Source organism: Crotalus tigris, unplaced genomic scaffold (genome assembly GCF_016545835.1).
Source record: "Crotalus tigris isolate CLP2741 ecotype Arizona unplaced genomic scaffold, ASM1654583v1 scf7180000017611.44802233496:7321179, whole genome shotgun sequence".
Lineage (NCBI taxonomy): Eukaryota > Metazoa > Chordata > Lepidosauria > Squamata > Viperidae > Crotalus > Crotalus tigris.
This window is the reverse complement of record NW_024096511.1, coordinates 133250-151446: the sequence shown is the minus strand read 5'-3', so window position 1 is coordinate 151446 and position 18197 is coordinate 133250. Positions and strand designations below refer to the sequence as shown.

General features: G+C 39.4%; 1 protein-coding gene across 4 annotated transcripts; it reads left to right on the top strand.

The window, feature by feature from the left end:
* Positions 1-1045: 1045 nt before the first annotated feature.
* ABRACL (ABRA C-terminal like) lies at positions 1046-10303 on the top strand. Of its 4 annotated transcripts, none has more exons than XM_039322808.1 (3): positions 1046-1162; positions 8231-8297; positions 10007-10303. In XM_039322808.1, exons 2-3 carry the CDS (start codon positions 8237-8239, stop codon positions 10189-10191), a joined length of 246 nt encoding a protein of 81 aa, XP_039178742.1. In that variant the 5' UTR covers positions 1046-1162; positions 8231-8236; the 3' UTR covers positions 10192-10303. The 4 variants fall into 4 exon arrangements, with proteins under 4 accessions (XP_039178742.1, XP_039178738.1, XP_039178755.1 ...); XM_039322804.1 differs by having other exon boundaries at positions 1113-1176; XM_039322821.1 differs by lacking the exon at positions 1046-1162 and adding an exon at positions 1268-1431.
* Positions 10304-18197: the final 7894 nt, after the last annotated feature.

Below are 18197 nucleotides of genomic sequence, written 5' to 3'. Positions count from 1 at the left end.
TTTTAAACAACCTGCACATAGGTCTCAGACCCATGGGATTAGTTGTTTTTTGAAAGTTTGTATTCTACAGTGCAGCTTCCTCTGAGGCTGCTTTAATAATCTGCTTGCAGTTTGCCTCTCCAGATATGTAAGTCAACAATTTATTTATTTATTTATTTATTTATTTATTTATTTATTTATGAGACTTATATACCGCTTTAAGTGCAAGCACTCTCTAAGCGGTGTACACCAGTAAGCAATGTATATATATATTTACATTGCCCCCAACAATGCTTCTAGAGGGATCTTGGTTTATCTGCAATCACTAAAGCAGCACTAAGATTACTTGAAAACGTGTAGACTCTGTAAAGTAACCTGTCAATTGGGGCGTTTTTTTCTTGCAATGATCAGACAGCTGGGTGCCACCAAAGTCACAAGAGCAGCAGCTATATTTAATGGTTTTGATAGGTGGATAAATCCACTGCTAGAACCATTTGTAAAATTCACTTCCTCCCAAGGCCCAGCTCATATCTTGAGAAGTGACTGAAATCCACCAATTCCTGCACCTTAATATATCCTGCAGTGAACTGTTATGACATTACTGTACCATTTGCTGTCCGCCTTACTAGACAGAATATAGGCAAAAATAGGAACTAATTTTGGTAGCCTGCTTTTGTAGACTCCCCCGGAAAGACATATGCTTTATACATGGCTGCAGTCCTGAGGTTGGGGCAAAAAAATGGAATTCATCAGGCTCATGAACGTTCATCATTTAAGGACTCCAGGTAAGTGGCTGGTTGAAAGGCCTGGTGGAAAAAATACTATAGCCCCAGGTGATGTCAACATTCTGCCAGTTTTCTGATCTATGCGAGGTGGATTGATCGGGTAACGAGCACACAGGTATGATCTAGCCTTGTTCCAAGACACTAACATTGGTGCTTCCCCACTTGGCAAACGGAGCTTATTCTCGGTTGCCATCAGTTTAACCAGTCTCGATCTTAACCCCTCGCCTCCCCAGAAGCGTTTGCTACAGGCGTGTGGGCGGCACCTCTCCTTCCGTTCACTTTCAGTCTCCGGGGGGGGGGGGAGAGGTTGGTCACAGGTTTCCTCCTCCTGACACTCTTCCAGAGCCACACTTCCTCCGGCACTTTGCTTTGAACGCCGCTCCTTCTCTCCTCCAGAGGTAAGTCTATGAAGGTGAGCTGGAGTCGGCATCCACAGTCACGCGGCCGACGCGCGGGCGGCTGGGAGGGAGGGAGGGAGGGAGGACGGCAGGGGAGCCGCAGAGCAAAGTCCGCTTCGTGGAGCTCTTGTTGGCGAGCCGGGGGTCTGAGCGAGGCTCTTTGTCAGGCGCATGGAAGGCGAGGTTGGCGGCAGCCGGCACTTCCGCGCCGGCGCCATGTGATCCTCCACGCGGATGGAAAGGGCAAGGCAGGAGAATCCACCTTGGAGGGAAGTCCTCGAGGGTCCCCTTTGGCAGGCGCTGGCGATTGCTGGTGGGCGAGGGGTTTGTCCCAGGCGGGCGCAAGAACCGGTAGCAACCGGCGGCGCGGCCGATATTCTGCTTTGCGCAATTGCCAGCGGGAGGGCTCCAGCCCTAAACGTGCATGGCTTGCAGCTGGGATGCGAGCCCTACAGAGGCGTGGGGACTTGCTTCCGGAGAAGTAGGCTTGCTTGGGGATGGGGTTATTATCCCATTGCTTGCCCGGCGGCTGTACCTGCGCCCTTTCGCTTTCTTAGCCCCGCCAGGCGTCTTTAGGCAAACAGTTCGCGTTCCCCCGTCCTTCCTCCTCTGCAAGTCGCATTTCCCACCCGCTGCTGGTTTCCTTTGCCTGCCTTCTCCGCCAGCTTCTCCCACTTTCTGGATGTAGGGAACTCGAGGGGCGCAGAGGAACAGGTGAAAGCGGTTTTGTCAATCTCGAGGAAGGGAACCAAAGCGAGAAAGATGCAGAGAAGACTTTCAACTTGTTGAAAGCTTTCATTAGCTGAATACAGAAGCTCCCTGACCATATTAGAGAGCCATGCAGCCGTTAAAGCATCAGGCTTGAAGACTATGAGTTTTAGTCATGCCTTGGGCATGAAGCCAACTGGGTGCCCTTGGGCCAGTCACTCACTCTCAGCCCTAGGAAGCAGGCAATGGCAAAAAATATGAAATCTTGGGTAACCGAGAAAATTGCTGGACTTGTCAGGCAGTCACTCATACATAAACCACATATGACCAAATTAGGGTGTGCATTGCACCAGGAAGGAAATTACTCAACGTGTTGTTCCTATTCTAGTTGCAGGGAAAAAAAAAGAATTGAGAAACGAATATACTCTTAAGGCACGAAGCCAATGAAAAGTCCCAGGTTCCTTTCTCTCCTAAAATAAATGTAAGGCACTTGCATACCATTGCTTGCCATTTTTATTCATTTGTGAGAAGGAAGCATCTTAAGTCAGGATTCAGTTACGCTAGCTCTATGACTTTTTGAAATGGTAAACAAAAAACATTCCCTTAACATTTGAAATAATATGCACACTTAAGTAATTATCGCCTGCCTCATCTCTGCTCTTTGAAGTGAAAGGAAACATGTTTGTTCACTGTGCTAGTAACATTACATACTTTGTGTTGAACTATAGGAGTTTGCCTGCCTAGGTTGCAGTTGTACAAGTTTCTTAGGTGTAAGTCTCATCAAACTTAATGAACAATGATGAAAACTGTCTTGAATGCATTTGGGTCAATATAAAAGGGGAAAAAATGACATTATTATAGGTGTATACTACAGGCCACCCAACCAAACAGAGAATATAGATGAACTTTTTGCTAGTCAGCTAACTAAGGTATGTAGGAAGCATATCACAATAGTAATGGGGGACTTTAACTACCCTGACATCAACTGGGAGACAAACTCTGCACCAAGTGGAAGATCAGACAGATTCCTTGCAAACCTAGCACACAATTTTGTGTCCCAAAAAGTAGAGAAGGGAACTAGGGGATTAGCCATTTTGGATCTAATTCTCACTAACAGAGATGAAATGATAGAAGGTGTTGAAGCCACAGCAACCTTGGGAGGAAGTGATCATGCAATATTGGAATTCAACATTATGAAGCCCAAGCAATAGAACACAGTCAAACTAGAGTCTTGGACTTAAAGAGAGCTAATTTCAATAAACTTAGAGAGGGCTTGGGAAGGATTCCATGGATGAGAATCCTCAAGGGGAAAATAACTCAAGAAGCTTGGGAAATTTTGAAAAGTGAGATAATAAAAGCCCAGTCCAGCACAATACCAAGAAAGAGGAAAAATAACAGCTCTCAAAAGAACAACATGGCTGCCTAAAGAACTCTCTGATAAATTGAAAGATAAAAAGGACAAGTATAGAAAGTGGAAAGAGGGGCACATAACTAAGTCAGAATATCAACAAATAGCCCAAGCCTGCAAAGATGAAATGAGGAAATCTAAGGCTCACAATGAACTAAGGCTTGTGACCAAAGTAAAAAATAACAAAAAAAGCTTCTTTCAACATGTAAAAAACAAGGAAAAAGTGAAGGAAATTATTGGTCCATTAGTGGGGGAAAGTGGCAAGAAGGTGACAAGCAATAGGGAGAAAGCAGAACTATTTAACTCGTTTTTTGCATCTGTCTTTACACAAAGGGAAAAAACAGACCAACTTACCAAAAATAGTGCCATAAAAAACAATAGAAACGCAAGATAGGCAAGAAAATGGTAAGTGAGCACCTGTCCAGCCTAGACGAGTTCAAATCACCAGGACCAGATGGATTACATCTCAGGGTTCTCAAGGAACTGGCAGATATGATCTCAGAACCATTGATCTATATTTTTCAAAGATCCTGGAGCACTGGGGAACTACCGGAGAACTGGAAAAGAGCTGATGTAGTTCCCATCTTCAAAAAAGGAAAAAAAAAATGGACCCAGGAAATTACAGACCTAACAGCCTTACCTCGATATCTGGGAAGATTCTGGAAAAGATAATCAAACAACGAATCAGCGAGCACCTAGAGGCAAATAATGTCATTACTAAAAGCCAACATGGGTTTGTCAAAAACAGATCATGACAGACAAATCTTATTGCATTTTTTGACCAAGTGACAAAATTAGTGGATCAGAGGAATGCTGTGGATATAATTTACTTGGACTTCAGTAAGGCATTTGATAAAGTAGATCACAACCTACTACTTGATAAGATAGAAAAATGTGGGTTAGACAGCATCACCACCAGATGGATCTGTAGCTGGCTGACCGGCCGTACTCAGTGTGTAGTCCTCAATGGAACTGCATCTACATGGAGGGAAGTGTGTAGTGGGGTGCCCCAGGTCTCTGTTCTGGGCCCAGTGCTCTTCAACATCTTCATCAACGATTTGGACAAGAGGATAGATGGGGAAATCATCAAATTTGCAGACGACACCAAGCTGACAGGAATAGCCAACTCTTCAGAAGACAGCTTAGGATACAGGAGGATCTGGACAGACTTGAACACTGGGCGCTATCTAACAAAATGCAATTCAGTGGTAAAAAAAGTAAGGTTCTACATTTAGGCAAGAAAAACCAAATGTACAGGTATAGTATAGGGGGGTACCTTGCTCCATAGTAATAACTGTGGGAGGGACCTCGGAGTCCTAGTGGACAATCACTTAAATATGAGCCAGCAGTGTGCTGCAGCTACCAAAAAGGCCAACACAGTGCTGGGCTGCATGAAGAGAGGGATAGAATCAAGATCACGTGAAGTATTAATACCACTTTACAATGCCTTGGTAAGGCCACACTTAGAATACTGCATCCAGTTTTGGTCACCACGATGTAAAAAAGATGTTGAGACTCTAGAAAGAGTACAGAGAAGAGCAACAAAGATGATTAGGGGACTGGAGGTTAAAGCATATAAGGAAAGGCTGCTGGAATTGGGTATCTCTAGTTCACAGGTCGGCAACCTGCGGCTCTGGAGCCGCATGCGGCTCTTTGAGTCTTCCCTTGTGGCTCCCAGCCTCCTCTGCCTCTGCAGAGAGAGACAGAGACAGAGAGAGGCAATTGCGCTTCCCTGCCCCCCCTCTCTCTCTGTGTGTTTGTGTGCGTGTATGTGTAAAAGAGAGTGCACTCACAGTGTTCTCTGAGCAGCTGAAAAGCTTACTGGGCGGAGCTCCTCCCTTTGCTGCGTCTCTGCAGGAAGCAGGAAGCAGGAAAGGTAGGAGAGAGCTAGCTAGCCCAGCTAGGCTGACTCAGGAATTCTGGGAGTTGAAGTCCATGAGTCATAAAAGAGATGAGGTTGCTTACTCCTGAGCTTGTGGACAACAGCTTGAAGCTTGCCAGGTGAGCAACAGATAGGAGAGGGGGGAGAAAAAGAGAGAGAGAGAAAGAGAGAGAGGGAAGGAGAGAGAGAGAGAGAGAGAGAGAGGAAAGAGAGAGAAAGAAAGAGAGTGGGGGAAGAGGAGTGGCAGACCAAGGGCAGATAGAGAGGGAGGGAGAGAGAGATACCCTTTTGACATCTAAAATGAAGATAACACTGCATATATCCTTTTTTTACCTGTGTGTGTGTGTGTATGTATGTATGTGTATACACACACACACACACACACATATATATACACACACACACATACATACACACACACACCTATAATAAAGGTAAAAAAGGATATATGCAGTGTTATCTTCATTTTAGATATCAAAAGGGTTTTGCCGCTCCCAGTGTTTTGTTTTTGGTGGGAAACGGGTCCAAGTGGCTCTTTGAGTGTTTTGGGTTGCATACCCCTGGTCTAGTTTAATGAAGAGAAGGACGAGGGAGGACAAGATAGCAGTATTCCAATATCTCAAGGGCTGCCACGAAGAAGAGGGAGTCAAGCTATTTTCCAAGGTGCCTGAAGGCAGGACAAGAAGCAACGGATGAGAACTAATCAAAGAGAGAAGCAACCTAGAACTAAGGAGAAACTTCCTGACAGTTAGAATAATTAACCAGTGGAACAACCTGCCTCCAGAAGCGATGAATGCTCCAACACTGGAAGTTTTTAAGAAGAGACTGGACAGCCATTTGTCTGAAATGGTATAGGGTTTCCTGCCTGAGAAGGGGGTTGGACTAGATGACCTCCAAGGTCCCTTCCAACTTCTTCTTCTTCTTCTTCTTCTTCTTCTTCTTCTTCTTCTTCTTCTTCTTCTTCTTCTTCTTCTTCTTCTTCTTCTTCTTCTTCTTCTTCTTCTTCTTCTTCTCCTTCTCCTTCTCCTTTCATTAGACATGCATATAAAATTTCAATGTTGGGACCTCATTTATTTATTTATTTTAAAAAGACAGCTTCTTATAGTGAAAAGACTTGTAGGAGAGAAGTGTTAAGATTGACAGCCAAAAATCAGGAGTCTGGTTACACCTTTTCTGATTAACTGAATATTGACATTTTCTGAAGATAATTGCTGCAATACGAAGCAGGGGCAGTTCTCCTATGTGGGTGGATCCCTGCACAGATTTTGAGTAGTCTTGTCAGGAAACTGCCATTGGTTAGCAAAATAATAATATATATATATATTCCCTATTTGCTTGAACTAGTTTATATAAATGGAAGGCTGCTCTTGCAATGCCTTTTGATGTAGAAGATTTTGAAGAGGTGGTACTTCGGCAAGTCTGGATCAGGGGTCTTCAAACTTGGCCCTTTTATGACTTGTGGACTTCAACTCCCAGAATTCATCAGCCAGGCACGCTGGCTGAGGAATTCTGGGAGTTGAAGTCCACAAATCATAAAAGGGCCAAGTTTGAAGACCCCTGGTCTGGTTGCTATGGTAGATACCAATTTGTTGATGATACTATACCTATTAATAGGCTAGCAAAACTCTTAATCTGTACTGGCACTCTTGACTTATAGCGACCATTTGAAGTTACAACAGCAGTGAAAAAAGTAAGTTACAACTTGTACTTACGAACTTCTAGCATTCCCATTGTAACAGGATCAAAATTAGCGTGCTTGGCCACTGGCATTATTTACAATGGTTGTAGCATCCCAGGGTCACGTGTTTGCTGCTTACAACCTTTCCAGCTGGCTTCTGATAAGCATTTGCTGCTTACAACCTTCCCAACTGGCTTCCGATAAGCATTTGCTGCTTGCAATCTTCCCAGCTGGCTTCTGCTAAGCATCATCAATGGGGAAAGCCAGATTTGCTTATTAACTTGCATTCTTCACTTACAACTGCAGTGATTTGCTTAACAATCCCGGCAAAAAGGTCATAAAAACAGGCATGACTCATTTAACAAGCACTTAGCAACTGAAATTCTGGTGCCAATTGTAGTTGTAAATCGAGGACTACTATAGAGGTCTGTTGAAGAAAGCTAGTTAAAAGGGTGGCAGCTTTTCAAGTTGTTTGTGTTCTTATCTGGTTATGTTGAAATTATGTTGAAATTCTGCATTTGCACTAGTAATATAGTGTATTATATGAAAGTAAGTTTTTCCCAAATGAATTATATTTTAAAGTAGAAACATAATCTTAGATTTGCTCTGCAAATAGCAAAAGGGGCAGGCAAGATTTTGAGGGGGGGGGGTTCAAATCTCCATTTAAGGGGAGGAAAGGGAAGAATTACCTTAAATGCAAGATCATGTGCTCTTCAGAGAAATATAATACTTGAAATAATTGTTATGCTCTTTAGGTACAGAACAGCCCCTTTTGCTACATTTCCTAATATCATCATTCATCATTTTAACCATTGTCTATCCACTGCAGGATAGAAGGCCTCTTCAGTATATTTCCAAACAATATGGTCCTGAGCTTTCTTTTGCCAATTGGGCCTGCAATGCTTGCTGAGGTCGTCAACCCAACTTGTTTTAGGTCTCTTTCATGGACGTTTTTTTTAATCAAGTGGGATCTATTCTATAACTGCCTTGGTTCGCCTCCCATCAGTTTTTCTTGCTGTGTGACCTGCCCATTTCCATTTCAATTCTTTTACAAGAGAATAAAAGTAAAAGAATTTCCTAACATAAAGGCATTTTAAATACTAGGATATTTAACACAAGTAAATGCTTTATATATACAGGTACCCCATGCATTTTGAGATTTTCCTTTGCAAAATACGCAGCATTTTATCTGACTTCCAAATACGTAAGTCACTGAATAAGGAAGATAACTGTCTCTTTGAGAATGTGAACTGATAAAAAGCCCCCCCTCCCCCACATGCATTCATTGTGTCCCTAACTGCACATGAATCTTCTTTTAAAGTCTCAATACATGTTTTGAATATGAAAGAAAGCGAAAAAGAACAAATTTATAAGGCAATAATATATTTGTAGGTTACAATGAATGTTGAACATGAAATCAACCTGTTAGTTGAAGAAATTCGACGGCTGGGGACCAAAAGTAAGTATGACTAAATGGCTGTAGAAGGAATGCAAAATTAATAGACTAATAAATGTGTTAGACTATAACTGACATAATTTCCAATGTATATTAGTCTAATGTTTCTGGAAGGCACTATACTGGAGAAAATCTCCAATGCAGGAGAACCTATAGAGAAAGCCCCATTTGAAAAGTAGGGTATAAAACTCAAGATACAAGATTTTGCTCTTAAAACATGGAATAGATTGGATGGAACTCAATAAAGAGTTCTGGCAACAGTTCAAATATTAAAGGAAGTGGTTAAGGCTTTTGCCTCAAGCCAATCTGATAAAAGTTTAGTTACAGAATGTAAATTATTGTCTATGTGCCAGCAAGTTGGTCTTTCAATGGTGCACTTATCACCACTTTGATTAAGCTATCCTCTATCTTTATTTCTACCTTTCCCAATATTATAGACTTCTCCAGAGAATTTTGTTTCCACATAATGTATCCAAAGTGAGATAATTTGAAACCTGTGAGAACTCTGAATTGATTGGTTTGATGATCAATTTGTTTGCTCTTAGCTATCCAAGTCCAGAGAACTTTTTCCAACACCAATAGGATATAAGTATTGATACTAAAGAGAGAATAAGAACAGCATGGGAGCCCCAGACTATTTAAGCCTGGATTTTTTTTTCATAATTTTCCCGCTTTTAAAATAAAACTGGATTCTTATGTGCATGTTGGTTTCAATTCAAATTGCTAGTGTTAAGTTTAGGTTTTAACCAATAGTCTATTGCCTATTTGTAGGTTTGTAGCAGTTTGTAAATTCTGGAAAGGGCATTTAAATGCAATCTTATTTTTTCCCCACTGACTTTAATTTCAGGAGATAGGTTAAAAAAAATAAGTGTTTTTTCTTGCTTTTAGCTTAGTGTATTATACAAATTGTGATTTGTAAAATATTTTTATAACTTATATGTAGGAAAACCCATCTAGTTGTGATTTATTCAACAAACCATGGCTAACACATATGAAGCCAGATTATTAATCGTGACTACCTTGAGTTACTTTGGGCCTAAATGATACCAGATTTTCATGAGTATTATTCAGTATATAGTCACAAAGCAGTTTTCAGTGATTAATAATGTAAAAATGGAAGATTAACTTTTTTAAAAAAGAAGTGTTAAAATGTATTTTTTCTAACCTTAAGTTAAAGATTTTTCTTGATACCTTCTTGAGTAGCGTCAGCAAATCTAAAATAATGTTGTAGAGATTGCTCATTTGATATAGTTTGCTATTTGATCTAATGCAGTGGTTCTCAACCTTTCTAATGCTGTGACCCCATAATACAGTTCCCCATGTTGTGGTGACCCCCAAGTGGGTGTGGCCACCAATAAGAGGAAGTAGGTCAGCTAGGGAAAAGGGAAAAAAATGGCGGACAATGTGGTTTGGCGACCCCCGTGAAATGGTCGCTCGACCCCAAATGGGGTCCCGACCCACAGGTTGAGAACCACTGATCTAATGGATTTGGATTTAGTAATAATTTTTACTGATTTGTGCCTCCAAGTGTATGTTCTGTTTAAAAGTTAACATATTGGTTGTATTTTCACATTTACATTGTGATGAATTTGGGTACAGGTACAATAATCTTGTTAAATGAAATCAGAAAGCTTAAAAATCCCCAGGTCCAAAGACTTATTGGAACTAAAGTGTTAATATGCCGTTTCATCCTCATGTTTCCTTTTGTCCAGATCCTGATGGGACATTGAGTGTGAAGTTTGGAGTGCTGTTTGAGGATGAGAAATGTGCCAACCTTTTTGAGGCTTTAGTGGGAACCCTGAAAGCTGCAAAACGACGGAAGATAGTTAATTATCCTGGAGAGCTGCTTTTGCAAGGAGTTCATGACAATGTTGATATCTTGTTATTGCAGGATTAGTTACTTTCCAGCAAATGGCATTTTTTAGGTATCTATATGTAACTCAGATCAAAATGCATTTGATTGAAAGTATATCTTCCTATTTATCTTTATAAAATTATATATAAAAATCCCTTGAAGGCCTATTAAGAAATTCTTTTCTGAAACCCTTGCTACATCACAGTTTGTTGGACCTTTTGGGCTGGGGGGGGGGAATTTGGGAATGACATTCTCAAATGTATGAAATGTTGTTAAACTTTGAGAATTCCTTACAAATTAGCAATATTAATAACCTAAGCCCTGCTTCAAACTTCCAAAGATGGGTTTATGGGGGATTCTGCAAGAATCAAAGTTACTATGGCCAAATAAAGTATTCAAGCTAGTAGTTCCAGCTGAAACTGAATATTTAATACGGTCTTTTTATGCAATGCTTGAAACATAGGTTTCTCATGTGACACTTTCTGAACTGTGATACTTCAGAGGAACTGTAGAAAATTATGACAGCAATGGCAGGCAGAGGAATTCTCTTGCATTTTTTTTATGTATTCTCATTAATGAATAAGCATGTTACGGAAATCATTTCAAAGGAGAAAATAATTTAAGAGAAATTTGTCACTGATGTGTTATTTTTGCACTTAGTTAGTTACAAAGTGACCAAGACAAAGTGTTTTGTCTTTTATTATTACAATCATCTCCAGCAATTGGCAAATCAGGCATAAATTAAATTCTGAGGAAATATTCCAAAGGCTATTTGGATATTTTCTTTGGCAGTGCTTCATTGCTAAATGGGAGTCTTGCTGTTGAGAAATTGTCCATCCAGTTTCGCCTCCCACAAACTTGAGAATCTCAAAAGACCATTTTGTCTAACTCACAGAATATTCCTTTTCTTAGGGTGAAGCCAGAAAGAGAAGTGGGAGGACACTCCTTCTATTCCTCAGATTCCAGTTTCTCTATAAGGCTCCTTACTTGATGATGGTGCCCTTCTGGGGAATAGAAATACCTTAGATCAGGGGTAGGCAACCTTGGCTTTTATGATTCTTGGGCTTCAACTCCCAGAATTCCTGAGCCAGAATTCTGGGAGTTGAAGTCCATGAGTCATAAAAGAGCCAAGGTTGCCTACCCCTGCCTTAGACAAACAATAGATTACTTCAGGTAGCATTAAGTATTGTCCAAACTGTTGTTCAGGCAAGTTCAGTCCTTTTCTATTTGGTCTGTTTGAGAAAGAAGTGGAATAGGTTGTGGGAAATGCTCTCTGAACCCTCCCTGGCACGGAGTGAATACTTGAAAGATAGAACATGACATGAGAAGACTAGGAAGACTGCTTCATAGAGGACATGCACATGTGAAATGGATAGAATTGGACAAGACCCTCTTACAGAAGTCCATTCTTTCAGTTCTTTTTACAAGATGACTGAAGTGCATTTCTTATTACTATAGTTCATCTAGGAAACTAGCAAATCGTCAATGCTTTCTCTCCTCCCCTCCTCCCCAAATACTTGAGGATTGAAGACTGTCTAAATGGCACAACAGTGTCACAATACATTTTGTCTTTTGCTTCTTATCTTCTTATTCTATGCATTTTGCATGATCCTTTTGTGTCTAATGGATTCAGTGGCTAGCAAAAGGGCTTCAAAGTAAAATACTTTATTCATCAATAAATAGAAATCTAGGAGTTATTTTTAGCTATTTAATTCTGTGAGAAAAATGCCTTTAATTAAATAAATATTTCATGTACACCAAGAAAATTTGGTCTCAAAAATACATATTTTTGGTATTTACAATAAAATATTTCCAATTCTCGCCAGTGTGGTTTGTTTCTTCAGGTTTGGAGTAGTTCACCTGAGCACTGGAATTCTTATTTTGTAAGAATCCTCTTTGCCAATTCTGTGCACACTTGTACTGACTTCTTCAAGACTGATGCATTCAAGGAAAAGAAAATATAGTTTGTTATGGTGATAATGGAGAATAGGAAAGCGTCAAATGGTACTCAATCTGAAAAGTTGCTTTGATGCTTCTGAAGGAATTTAATACAATATTTTCCTCTCTGGAATGTTTTACATATTTGTTTAAATAATGCATTCTGTGTTAGGAGTGATCTTATTAAAGTTATGATTCAAGATTAAAGACATGAAAGAGAAGCATTTAAGCTTTCAATATGCCTTAAAATAGCTGGAAAATGTTCCAGCCTGAGCAGGGAGTTGGACTAGATGACCTCCAAGGTCCCTTCCAACATTATTCTTATTATTATTATTATTATTATTATTATTATTATTATTATTATTATTATTATGGCAGATAAACAAGGACACAATGCATCAGTGCATCAAGGTATTAGTGTCTGATTTCAAAACAAGATAGTTTCCTATGGAAAGTCTTCATGTCTTTGAATTAACTGACAGCTGGCTGACTAAAATGCTAGAGGTTTCACTCACATTTTTTGATTAAAGTTTATGGTCAAAGGATACACTTCTACAATTTTAAGATCCTAATCATTTCTCACTTTTCAAAATAATTGTACAGCATATGCATTTTCTTATGATTTATGGTTATTGCAATTTTACTTTAGGAAATAGGGAAAAACCTAAAAGAACAAAGTTCCAGCAGTTTAATTATGAATTAATATGATACATAAATTGAACCATAGTATTGCCAAATATTTGCTTGAAAAGTTTATATTGTAAAAGCTCAAATGTTGGTTTGGTATAGGGAAGATCCAGATTCCACCCTCAGTCAAAGAAGCTTACTAGGATACATATGATTTTCTCTCAGCCCAATACACTACATAGAACAGTCATTTTGTGTAAAAATGAGAGTATTATGTACACTCCCTTGAGGGTCTGAAGAAAATGTTGGATATAATTCTAATAAACTGACTGCTATTGAGACTTGAGAACCAAATAACAATGTAACAAACAGCAGCAAAGATTCTGATTAAATTATAAGGTGGTGTGGTCAAAGTTACCTAACTTTTTAATAAATCTGGATGAGTTCACAGCCCAATTTTTATCAGTTACAGCTTATCAAATTAAGCAAAACTGTCTGGCTTTACAAGTTAAACCAAAATGAAAACTAATCAGAGTTTAGTGCGATGTGGAAATCCATTCTCATCTAATTGACTATGGAGATTCTCAAGTCCTCCAGGTCATAGTTGTACTTTTTCAAGAGGCAACTGTAATTTCTTGTTTTTCTTTGAAGATATTTTGCTTCGCAGGAATATCTGAAAAGCTCAGGAGGATCTTCAGCCAACACAACATATGTGCACACTTTAAACCCAAGAATACACTAAGGCAGAAGCTTGTCTACCACAAGGATAAAACAGCAACACAAACTGAGCAACGTGGTATATGCAGTGCAGCACAGTGAGATTTGTGCAGATCTGTACATGGGGGAAACAAAACAACCATAGGCACAACATAGGAGAACAAACCCATCAGGACAAGTTTCAGCAGTCCATCTGCATTTAAATGACAAATGCCACTCTTTCAAAGACAGCAAAGTCCACAATTTGGACTCAGAGGACCCTTGGTTTGAAAGAGGGGTTAAAGAGGCCATCTATGTCAAAATTGAATAGGCCTGTCTCCACAGAGGGGGAGGGATAGGACACCATCTATCTCCAGTCTACATCACAGTCCTTTCAGCAGTTTTAAGAAGGCTCCACACTCATTTGCACTGAGGACACAGTTAAACCTCCAGATGGCCTCAACAGCTCTCTAAAAGAATGCAAATGACCAGCTGTCTACAAGGAATATAAATCCTTCCTTTCCCCACCATCCAGTCAGAGCTAAGGAGCTTCTTAGATGAGAAATGAAACATCTTCAAAGGAAACAAGGAAATCCAGTTGCCTCTTGAAAATGTACCTTTGGGACATTCTCATCTAGTGCTATGAAAATTATTTCAGCGAATACTTGCTGGAAATGCAGCAATGGGTTGGAAAACAAATCAAAGCCCACAAACGCAATTAAGCTGATAGGAAAGGAAGTATTAACAGATGAGAGCAACAACTGCAATGCAATCAATGCTTGGCTCAAGGTATATGGAACCCCAGGCTACACTGACTGAGGTGCCACTTTCCACCGACGCAAAGGTTTGCATTTTAAGAATGATTCAGCAGGAAGGGAGTCTAGGTTTGGGCACCTAAGACTAGTGCCCACTCTGCCTTAGCTTAAAGCGCCAATTCTTTAGTTGCTGCATTAACTGCCAAACAAACATCTTATTCAAGGAATGGGATGTTACAATTTATGGCTTGGCTCTGAGATACCTTATGGTCCATCTTTTCCAAAGGAATCTGCCTAGCCTCAGCAAGCAAGAAGGGATGTTGTACTTATAGTCCTGCCTGTTAAAGAGACCAAAGGCATAAGGCTCCAAAGGCAGAATTGCTTTTTTTAAAGTGGGTCCTGTTATGGAACACTTTGCCCTAAAGAGGTCTGCTAGGCCCTGTCTTTATTTGCTTTTCACAGAGGCATGAAAACAGTTCTGTGGCACCAGGCATCTGGCAATGGACATTTAGTATTTTATTATGACTGTATGGCACTGGACTGTTATTTTTTATTGCACTAGCATTTAATATACATGTAGATATACATTCTCTCACACATCTTTATATTTAAAGCTATTACACATGCAAACATAGGCTTTTAATTCTATTGTAAACTGCTCTGAGTTTAGGGAGCTGGGCAGGTCATACATTCATATAAACTAACTAATCTCCATCCAGGAGCTGGATCACCTGTTGAGTAAAGAAAGAAAACCAAACAGAAAAGACAAAGGCTTTTCAATCAATACAAATTCCCACCACAAATAATACAGATAAATATAATTCATAGGATTAGGGAGAAAAAGACTTCAGTATCCTTTTTATATATGTGAAAATTTCACTCCTATCTACATATTGTGATATTGTGATCTTTTATTATAATATAAATATTTAAGAAATTACTCAGCAATAGAGATAAAGCTTGGAGCCTCCTAAATTTGTAGGCATTTCCCAAATAACCAGTCTGAAGCGATTTTTACAGGTTGTTCTAGAGCTTTTTTCTTCCAATAATTCAGAATTATGTATTTCTGTGTTGAGTCACAGAGTGCTATTCTGGATGAGCAACAGTGCTTAGTTCTAGAGGAGGAAACCCATTTATTGGCTTTACGTGGGCAGTGGACTTGCATACAGAACTAAAGCAGCACAACTGCAGGGGAAAACCATAGGTTTGCTGTAAAAGATTGACAGGCAAACACACAGTAGTAAATGCATTTTAAAGACTAATGAAGAGTATAACAAGCTGTAATGCATAAATAATCCTACTGATAAAAAGATTTAGTTCACCTGCTACACAGAACAGCAGAAATATCCTTTGTATTAAAAAAATAATAATATAAATTAAAATTAGACATAAAGAGATACACAGACTTTCCTGATTTCAGGATATAATCCTTCAGAGCTGTGTGCTTATAAGCTTCATTATAATGGTATTTTGGAGGCTGCCTGGGCTAGCAGATAGCAATTAGGTAAAAAACACCTGAGAGGGCAAAAGACGCATGTATTTGCAAGAGAAAATGAATAACGGTACTCTACAAGGTAAGGCAAATAACATAAAGTAATGCTTAAGCACAATACGAACCCCTAATTTTCCTTGAGTCCATGAAATGGGACATACAGTAATTTCCCTGGTTTTAGTATCCCTTAAAAATTAAAGTAAGCCTATGTTGCTGTATCATATTACAACGATCATTTTCTCTTGCAAATATATCCTTGGGAGAGTCAGAATGATTTCATCTAAAACAGCGGTTCTCAACCTTTGTGTGACGGCGACCCCCGTCACACGGATGCGCTGCCCCCATGCGCGGTGCGTATGCGCTGCGCCGCCCCGAGGGGGAAAAATGGCAGATCGCGTTGTTTGGCGACCCCCGTAAAATGGTCGTTCGACCCCAAATGGGGTCGCGACCCATAGGTTGAGAACCGCTGATCTAAAAGCTTAATGGTAGTTTTCCCCAGATCTAAAAATCTGGAATAGTGTTTCATCACTCTGATGGTGATGGAAAAACAAATTAAAATCCACACAGGCAATATTAGGCCAAATGAAGGTTTACAAAATCATCCCAAGTTTTTGAGTTTCAAGAACACTTCAAGGCAACCTGGATAAAAAAATATATATTTGCTATTCTTCCTTTGACCTATATTCTAAAGTAGATACTGTCATATTCTTAGAGAGAGAGAAAATAAAACGATTGCTTAACATTTGTTGTTATTAATATTATTATATTTTTAGCTTTAGCATTAGATCCTCTGCCATGGTGGTCCCAAGTCTGGATGAGAAAGGAGGTGGTTTGGGCATCAGGCTAGCAACCCATCTTTGTAAAAATTATAACCACTACAGAAACAGCAAGAATCTCAAGAAAATTTCTGTAATTATATACTATAAAGAATTTAAACACTGTACACAAAAACAATGAAATATAATACACCCATTCCTTGTTTAGTGACTATCTCGGTTAGCAACCGTTTGCAAATACAACCGTAATAAAAAACTCACTTTCTGACCAATACATACATTTACAACTAAGTTTTGTATGCTTGCCCGCAACACATTTCAGAGTGAAAGCAATATTGAAGCAACTGTATGGAGAACACCAACTGAATGTGATGGTAATAACCAATAATCTTCCCAGCATCTCTCTCTCTCTCTCTGTCATGTTTTCACTTAGCAACCATTTTGCTTAACAACCTGGTTGTTGGAATGCAACTGAGTAACTAAACAAGGAATGTGTCTACAGCACGGGTGTCAAACTTGATCGCATCACGTAACATACCGCAATGTTTTTTGCCTTTGCGGAGCTGGTGTGGGCGTGGTTAGTGCGTGACACATTTGGCCTGCAGGCCGCCAGTTTGACACCTTGGTTTACAGTGTCTATTGTCAGTATCACAAAGCTTTGGGAGATGATAGATATTCCTTCAGTGGTTCCATCTTGATTTAAAAGCCAAATGGCAACTCTGTCAGGGAAGCTGTAGTCACAGAAATTGCACTGGGCAGGGGATTTGATCAGATGATTTTCAAGATTCCTTTCAATCCCTTCATTTTAAGATTCTATGAATCTACTTGATAACAAAGTAAAAATTGGAGAGGCATTTTCTCTTTGGTAACCAGAGGGGACCAATCTTGGCTTTTCTTGCTATTATGTTCCTCCTTAAAAGCAGAGATACAGTTTTCCAGTGGTACCTGGAATAAGGCTTTTATTCAAGCTCTCTGCTCTTTCTGTGACTAATGGCTGAAAGACAGTAATCACAGAAATACAGATGTTGGCAGCCCAGAAAGATAATCTAGTTTAATTTTCAATCCCCTGGTATGTATACATCTATATTAAGAGGTCCAGAATGTGATTATCAATCAAATTTAACAACTGCTCCCTTCATCAGTTGCCTATAAAAGCAACACAGTAGTGCTTGAATTAATTGTAATACCATTCTGCTTCTTTTTCAGACAGGCATTACAAAGTCTGCCTTGGAATGTTCATTTCCTTTTTTTCATGTCTTTTGAAATTATTGTTTTCTCCTATTCTAACAGCAGCAAATATTTTCTTTGCTCTTGTTTAGCTATTTCATTGCTTCATTCATTGACCATTCACAGTTACGACAGCGATTAAAAAATAACTTTACAACAATATTAGCATTTATGAACTTTGCAGAACTGTAAAGCAAAAGATGCTGAAGTAAAATCTAAGTGTTTGCTTAATAACCAAGTTAGTGTTCCAACTGTGGTTGCTAAATGAGGACTACATGTAACAGGATTGAAAATTGCATCAGGAAAAAAATATTTAATACGGTTAATATGTGAATTGTCATACTGGAGCACTTTTGTGTGTATGTGTTTTTTTTTAAAAAAAAGCTGCAATAATAATCAGACGTTTCATAGTTTTTAAGCAAATCAGCAAGCTTTTTAAAAGTTGAATTAGAAAAATAGATAAAAGAATTTAAACCTGCCACAATATTAAATACATCTTCTTTGCATATATAATAAATTAGACCAAGAAACCACAAA